The 8557-nt window shown below is 46.0% G+C and overlaps 1 protein-coding gene across 1 annotated transcript; it reads right to left on the minus strand.

Annotated features, from left to right (window-relative positions):
- Positions 1–1651: 1651 nt before the first annotated feature.
- On the minus strand, positions 1652–4502 carry SAYSD1 (SAYSVFN motif domain containing 1). The gene is made up of 2 exons (XM_032790181.2): positions 4348–4502; positions 1652–4136 (listed from the first exon to the last, which is right to left on the minus strand). The coding sequence occupies exons 1-2, from the start codon at positions 4468–4470 to the stop codon at positions 3801–3803; spliced, it is 459 nt and encodes a 152-aa protein (XP_032646072.1). The 5' UTR covers positions 4471–4502; the 3' UTR covers positions 1652–3800.
- Positions 4503–8557: the final 4055 nt, after the last annotated feature.

Here is an 8557-nt window from a genome sequence, read left to right on the forward strand (position 1 = left end):
CCATGATCTAATTCAATAGTGTACCTTGCCTGGAATAGCACATTTACTTCGTCAGCTGCCTCAAACGATACATAGCAAAACTGGAAAGGGTCCAGAGATGGGTGATTACAGGCATGCAGAGATTTGAGTTTAGCACAAAAGGCTGAAAGACACTTAGAAGAAATGTGCTTTTGTCAGTAACTGAGAACTTGCTCCATCAATTAAGGGTTGAAAGTTTCACAGTCACTTCTCTTCTGTTGCCATTAAAGAGAGCACTCCAAAACCCCCAGGAATACCCAAAAGCATGCCTAATACTTCTATGGTAAAACACAAACAAGAAAAATTAATTTTGGAGGAAACTTCCAGGCATCCTCTTATTTGCCATAAAGAAAAAAAGAAAATGCAAGCTCTCAATCCTTCACCTCTTGTACAGATCATCTTTCTGAGACAAAAAAAATCATTTCTGTCAGATACATAAAATTATAATGAAAAAAAAATCCTCACACTAGCCTGGTTCTTAGTGACCCAACATGTCAAAATATTTAGGCTAATTTATTACATCCTGCCTTTGGGGAGAAAAAAAAACATTTTCAGACAGGGCTTAGAAGATGGTTTTCACACATTTGACCAGCGTCTTCAATAACTCATTTTGCTATCTTGTTACATGACTGCTGCCTATGCAGTACCTTTTTAACCTGCATTTATGAACACCGTGAATGTGTACTTTTTGTGCCTTCTAGCAACACGCTTACTCACTGTGATTATAATTTATTTCAAAGTGTCTGGAGCCAGACTTTAAATGCACATATAGTGATTATGTCACTAAGAGTTTAGTGAGTGAAAACTTTGTCTATTCTTGCTGCTACAAAGAATGTGTACTCTTTCATGAATGTTTAAATGTTAATGTGTATTTGAATGTGATTTTTTTCCGCATGTAGAAACAGAAAGGCAACTATAGCTGTAGTACATGTTGACCATATAAACTCCCTGTGCACATTAAATGGATGTGTAGTTTCCTTATTTTTCCTTGGAATATAATTCCCTTGCCACATAAATCTGTTATTACTGGTGTGTATTTCTTTTTTTTGGCTCCTTTTGGTGGAATATTCAAGGAGAATTAAGTGACACACAAGTTATGATTCTCTCAAAGAAACAGAAAAACCTTTATATACTGGATATTAAATCATTTATTGAAAGTCTATGTCCCCAAGTGGTTTCCCTAAAAACATCATCTTCTGCAGTTAGTAACTTTCCTGGTCTCTCTGTAGCGACAGCTACTCTGTTAGAATACATGGTGAACGATACGACCCCCACTGCAATCAGACTGGACATCTAAATTAGTGTTTTGAACAAAAGTGTGCAAATCAGAAAAGATATTTTGCTTGGCATATGTTGATACCTCAGTCTCTTAGAAAGAATTACTAATCAAAGCAAACAAGCCAAAGCTAGAAGTCTAATCTCTAGCCGAAGAGCCTCAGTAGATCAAGGGCGATTGGTATCCTTACTATTATTGTCTTTCCACTCAGTGAGAGCATCTCACTATCTTCTACAAACAAGAATCCTTGAAGCACTTCTCTCTATTCCCTTTCCACCGCCTGCTGGTAATTTGGACTGCAAACAGTCATTTATATTATATATCTTTGTTCCACAAAGGGAATAAATTCCAATCACATTTAAAACATTTGATTTTCTTTTTTATGGGTACAGTCCCATTATGATACAATAGATTTGAGACAAACATACTAACATTAGTCAGTATTGCAAAGCCATGGCACAGATTATCGGAGTAAACTCCTCCATGGAGACTTGTACTAGAGAAACCTCTCCCTGTTTAAGAGATAGTAAAGAACAGCATCTGCCAGAGGCAAGGACCGCCAACAATTCAAGCTGAATGCCCAATGATGATACATGTTGTCTCTGTCCAGCCAGAAACCAAAATGATTTCTTGGAATGGGAGATTATGCATATTTAATAACCAGGACAGAACAGCATTATTGTATTTTTCCTGTATTAGATCTCACCCACCTACAGTTGTGAACAGCTCAATAACTATAAAGATATCACCGCTCATTATGTACGCAGTCTTGGCAGAGCTTGAAGCCCTAATAGTTATTTTTCATCTCCTGAAGCCTAAATTTTACTTTGAAACCAGAAGTAACTCTTGGACTGGATTCTAAAGCAGGATAATTATTTTATAATTAATCACATTCGCATAAGGATTAAGTAAAATGGGGAAAAAAAAAGTCAAACCTTATGCTACAGGCTGTAAACTTGGCTGAGTGCAGAGTATAACCCATCCTCCATGCAGCATTACAAAGGAGGCTACGTGCCTTTGCATTTGCATGGGCATTCACAGGATGTGTGGGGTGCTGGCCTCAATACCGCCTCTGTTGAAAAGTTTATTCCTTAATCTGCATAATTAAGAATGTTATAGCAAATTATGGGTACCAAGTCAGCTGACTTTCCCTCACCATCCCCAGTTCTGTGCCTCATTTATCATCATCCCTTAATAAATGGCAGTAATATCAGCCTGCCGAAGTGCAATTACAGTGATAAGAAGAAAGTTATTAATCATATTATTAAAAGGCTAGTTAGAGCTAAATAAAATGTCTTAATTGTTATTGACATTGTTTGAGATTCCCCAGCAGCTAAATTTACCCTTTGCTGCGCAACTGTGTCCCAAATTTCAACTTTCATTTAAAAAACATTTTGTTTCTGGCAGAAAGAACCTTGAAAACATGAACTGAATGTAGGGGTACAGAAAGTCTGACAATAGCTCAGAGGTGTAAACTACCCCATTCATTACAATCAGGGCCCTGGGAACTCTGATGTCCTGTGATTTGGAATTTTTCCCACTATATACCACTCAGCATTTCTGTTGTGGAATTTGCTATGTTGTTGCAGCCAGGCACCCATAGGACATGCCTGCAGCTGCCTCTTGATCTTCAGCTTTCCCCACAACAGAGAAGTAACTGGATTATAGTCCATGTTCCCTGCACTGTCCCATAGAGGAAGGCAGCGGGTCAGTCAGCTCCCACTTACCTTTAGGTGGGAGAAGAGGCCAGGAGAGTGGGCTCAGGCCCCCTTAATCCCATCCTCTCCCACTGTACAGCATAATAAAAAAAAACTTTTATAAAAAACGGTTGGAAATAGTAAATACAACACATTTTAAATCCTTCAATATTTTCAGCTATGACACAGTTATATGTATGGGGGGAGAGGATAAGAAACAAGAATGAAGGGTATTTCAGGGGCAGTAGAATTAAGTTAACACTGCTGTGAAATTTGGTCCCAGAGTAGCTGGGGTCCTGACTCTGAAAGCCAGGCTAGGCATGGATTCTTCATTAGGCTGCTTAATATTAAGATGACAATCTCAACAGGTTAATTGTTTTCATTGGTGGGCCAGCAGCATAAGAAAATAAAGGCAAGGAGGTTCAGACTGCCCTGCCCTCTGAGGTACCAGAAGCCTTAGTGTCCAGAAGTTGTGTCCAAGGCCATCTCAGTACATTACAATTAGCACCACTTTGTGGCCATAACTTCACGCCAGCACCCGTCAATTAAGACATTTCACCTGGAACGGAGCTGGCTACGTTCTTATTTGGAGCCACCCCGAATTCACTCCCTTAGCGGGGAGAGGCTCCGCCCACGAAGGACAGTTAGTCTGGCAGTGAGACGAGGATTTAGTTCACAGCTGAGGGGTGCGCCTAAGGCCCGGCAGCGAGCAGGGGCAGAGCAGCATAAGGTGGCACCGGCTCCCGGAGGAGAGGCGCGCATACAGCTACTGCTAGTCAGGCTGCGCCCACAGTGCCCTGGCGCAGCCGCTACCGCCCGGCGGCGGGGCCGTAGTGTAACTCGCGCTCCAGCTGCTCCGCGGTGAGCGTGCCCTGGATGGCCTGGCAGCCCGGGTTGAAGACGGAGTAGGCGCTTCGCTCCCCCGGCCGCCTCTCGCCGGGGCCGCGCATGCCGGCGTGGAGCCAGTAGAACAGCGACAGGACGAAGCAGGGCAGCCCGAACTGCAGCTCCGCGGCGAGCCCCAGCAGCACCAGCCAGAGCAGGAACTTCAGCAAGGCCACGTGGGTCAGGAGAGCCCGGGCGCCCCACGGGGCGGGGGCACCGGCGGCCACATCCTGCGGGGGTCCCGGCCTGCGCGTCTCCTCCTAGGGGGCAAGAGCAAGTGGGGTGGGGGGGGGCACTGCGCCCTGCGCGGGGCTGCCCCGCTCCTCCGGACCCCAGCGGCCTCCCATGTCTACCCCGCCCGCCGAGCCAGCGCGCCAGGAGAACGAGCCGACGCGCGGTACGTGGTCCCGGCGCCACCCCGCGAGTGGCGGGACGGAGTGAGTCTAGGCCCTGGTCCCCTCCCCCCCTCACCTGGGCGGGGCGGTCCCGCGGGCCGAGGCCTGTTTCCGGCCCCGCGCGCTGCTCGCTCGCCGGGGCCGCCGTGGGCTGGGGGGCGCGGCGCGCGGCTCGGAACTGCGCCAGCCTCTGCTCCATGGAGACCCGCGTCCTGGCTGTACGTCCCCGGGCAACCCGTTCTACGTCACTGAGCGCTCGGGGGAGGGGCCACCCGCCCCCAGCAGCAGGGGGCGGAGCTATGGGGCGGGGAGTGGCTTCCTTGTCTCACCCCTTCATGCAAGTGGGTAGAACCAGGCACCTGCTGGGACACCAGGACTGAGTGGTGGGGGTCAGAGCAAAGGGCTGTTGCCTCAATGGAGGCAGATTTAAGGCCCAGCCACAGACTGGGGTGGGGGGGCCCAAGTGCCCCAGTGCACAGGGGGAATGGCACAGATGAAGGACCCTCCCTAGGGGAGGCAGATGGATGGGACCAGAAGTGGGGCCCATCCCCTTCTTCCGCAGGGGCCTGGGTGGTGCTCAGCCCCATACGTTTGCAAGGAGGAGGGGGCACCTGCGGCTCTCATCAGGGTTTGAGTTGGACTAAGCTGTTTGCCTCAGTGCCAGAAAGCATGAGTGCCAAGGACTTGCTTGGGTTAGGCTTGGCTCTGTAATGGGCTAGGTCATTTGATGGGTTTTACAGTTGTTGCCTTTCACTGATTGGTCTCTAGCCTTGTGGTATGAGACAAGGCATATGATATGCTGGCCCAAGCCTTTCTTTTTGTAAGGACCAATCTATTTCAGAGGGAGGAGAGTGAGGATGTTTTTCCAACTCCACTTTCTCATAGTAGTTCTAGTTTTGCTGCACATGACATTGTTACACATAAAAATATTAATTGTGTGTACTTACATTATTAAAAAAGATCATCCTCGCTCTCTCCATCCTCAGTGGTCTCTGTTACCTCAATGTGCTACATTCCCATGCTGAACTGTTGAAGCATATCCTGATGTGGGACAAAAAATTGAAACATAGTCTATGTCCAGTGGGCAGGCCAGAAAGTTCACAAATTTAGGTGTTTTCTTAATTGACAGAGTAGGGGTAGGAGGATTCTAAAACGCAAAAGCTGCGCATGTACATTGACCTCCAGTCAATCACTAAAAATACTCCTACAGCCATTTTTAAACTCAACTTTGTGTTCAAGACCTATGACAAAAAAAACCAATAAGCGACTGCCAAATAAAACAAGCCCTTGACTCAAAACGTTAAAGCAGCTTTAAAAAAAAAAAAAAAAAAAAGCAAACCCACTTCCACTGGGCTGTCTTGCAAGAGCACAGATGCTCATCGGATGCAGCCTTCTGCTCCCAATGCCCCCACAGGTACTGCATCCCTCCAGCCTAGGCCTTCTTAGAAAGAGGGGGGCATGCAGGGGACATGAATCTCCAAAGGGGCGTAACAAAAAAAAGTTTGGAAACCACTTATCTAATAAGATGTTCCCCTTAGATGACTGGAAGTGATCATGGCAAAGGGAGAGAGAAACAGTAAGAAATAGATGTTAATTTAATAGCAGTGGAGGATACTGAAACAAAAACAACACTTGTAGTAATATCAGGTGTTAAAGAGAGGCCCTTTAAATGCTTCAAAAACAGAGGCTGAAACACAGCTTTTAAGATGGAAAGCAGCATATAGGCATGGATGCAGGTATAATAGGTCAGGAGAGGTTAAGCCTGCCCATGCAGGATGCGGAACACTTCCCTTTGGATGTACACCACCAGCCTGCCACCTATGGAGCACCACAGCCTAAGTGGGGTCTAAGGTTGAAAGTGGGCAGGGCCTCAGGGTGGAGCAGGGGGCAGGGCCACAGTCTGGGTGCTGGTGGGCACCTCCGCCCCCTTCTAGGGAGCTTCTGGCCCTCAGGCCCAGCCTCCCCAAATGCAGGAGTCACACGCCACCCATGCATGCAGGTTATGCTTAACTGGCATAAATGGCAGCAAAACTATTTTAAGTCACGGAAGCCTATGAGATTACAAAGACCAATTAGCACCATCTACGAACTCACTTTTTAGACCTAGTAAAATTGAACTAGCCTTTTTATTTTTAATACAACTTAAAAGCATGGAAAGCTGGTTCAGTCATTATTTCAACCTTCTGCTGCTGTCATTACACCTCTGAAATACAAACTATCTTACAGTAGGTGGCTGTGGGTTTATTATCTCTGTGGCTGTAATGCTCTGTTACCAATGAGCTGTCACTTCCATTCTGTTCTGTAGTTTCCAGTTACTTATAGCTTTTTCAGAAATTACCTTGGGTGGGTGGGGGTGGGGTTGGGGGGGGGGATGGGGGTGGGGTGGCGGTGGGGTGGGGTGGGGATGAAATTGCTCATGCTTGGTGTTGGAAAATTAAAATACAAATCCATGGGTGCTGTTTTTTCAGTTATTGGGGGGGGGGGATTTTATTTTTCAACTAAGACAGTTCTCGGCTGCATATTTTACACTCAGTTACAGATCATCTTTGTTTTAAACATTAAGCCACACCTGTGCCATGCGGAATCAAAATTTTTGCCTTGTTTAAGAAAGGTGGTCTTCAAATAAAATTCCAAATGTTTAAATACCATGCATAGGACCTTGGTTTGCTGCCTGATGTATCTAGTTGCGGGATAAAATGTCTTCTGAACATATCAAATAGCGCACACCTGAAGTACTGAAGTTTGGACAAAAACATGAGCACTTAAGAGATAAATCCACACATACATCAGCAGTGGTTATTTGGAGAAAGACACACATAATTAATCTTTACTATCTGTATATATGACTTATTAGTTTAGTATTGAACTTATAATTATTTCTGTCAAAGTCTTCTCAAAGTCTCGTATATTATATTTGTTATGCTGTTTTGGTACGAGGCAACCCACTTTTCCTGACTGTTAAGGGCAGTGAAAGGTTGTTATGAGAACCTTAACTTGGGAATGTCTTAACTTTTGTTGCAATTGTAACTTCATTATTAACTGTATATTACAAACACAGAGACTGAGGCCTGGTCTACACTACGCATTTAAACCGAAATTTAGCAGCGTTAAAACCGAATTAACCCTGCACCCTTTCACACAACGAGGCCCTTTATATGATATAAAGGGCTCTTTAAAAACGTTTCTGTACTCCTCCCTTCGAGAGAAGTTTCAGTGCTGAAATCGGTATTGCCATGTTGGATTAGGGTTAGTGTGGCCGCAAATCGACGGTATTGCCTCCAGGCGGCTTATCCCACAGTGACCATTGTGACACTCTGGAAAGCAATCTGAAACTCGGATGCACTGGCCAGGTAGACAGGAAAAGCCCCACGAACTTTGAATTGCATTTCCTGTCTGGCCAGCGTGGAGTCTGATCAGCACGGCGTGGCGATGCAGTCCCAAATCCAAAAAGACCTCGAGCATGGACCGTCGGGAGATACTGGGATCTGATTGCCTGTATGGGGAGAAAATCTGTTCTATCCAGAGCTCCCTTACAGAAGATGAAATGACAAAGCATTTGAAAAATCTCCAGGCTATGATAGACAGGGCCACAGCAGGGACTCAGCACAGTGCTGCCATGACAAGCGTAACGAAAGCCAAAGAATCAAATGGAGCGCTCATGGAAGGAGGGAGGGGGGGACTGAGGACTCCAGCATATCCCACAGTTCCTGCAGTCTCCGAAAAGCATTTGCATTCTTGGCTGAGCTCCCAATGGCTAAGGTCAAAACATTGTTGCCAGTAGTTCAGGGGAATATGTCGTCAAATTTACTCCCTCTTCTCCCTCAAAGAAAAGGGGAAAAAAATCATTTCTCCGCCACTTTTCAGTGTCACCGTATGTCTACTGGATGCTGCTGGTAGATGGGGTGCTGCAGCGCTAAACAGCAGCATCCTCTTCCCTCCCCTCCCTGGTGGCAGATGGTACAGTACAAAATGACTGATAGCCGTCCTTGTCATCATCCTGTGAACGCTCCTGGCTGGTGAGGTCATACGGGATAGCTACCCACAGTGCAACGCTCCAGAAATCAATGCTAGCCTCGGTACATGGACGCACACCACCGAATTATTGTGCTTTGTGTGGCTGCGTGCACTTGACTTTATACAATCTGTTTTACAAAACCGGTTTATGTAAAATCTGAATAATCTTGTAGTGTAGACATACCCGTAATTAAATCTGTATTAGTGTCCACCCACGCTAAGTGACCATCCCTAAGTATCTCTTCAGTGTGACCAGGAACTGCTTAAAAATA

This window comes from Chelonoidis abingdonii, chromosome 3 (assembly GCF_003597395.2).
Source record: "Chelonoidis abingdonii isolate Lonesome George chromosome 3, CheloAbing_2.0, whole genome shotgun sequence".
Lineage (NCBI taxonomy): Eukaryota > Metazoa > Chordata > Testudines > Testudinidae > Chelonoidis > Chelonoidis abingdonii.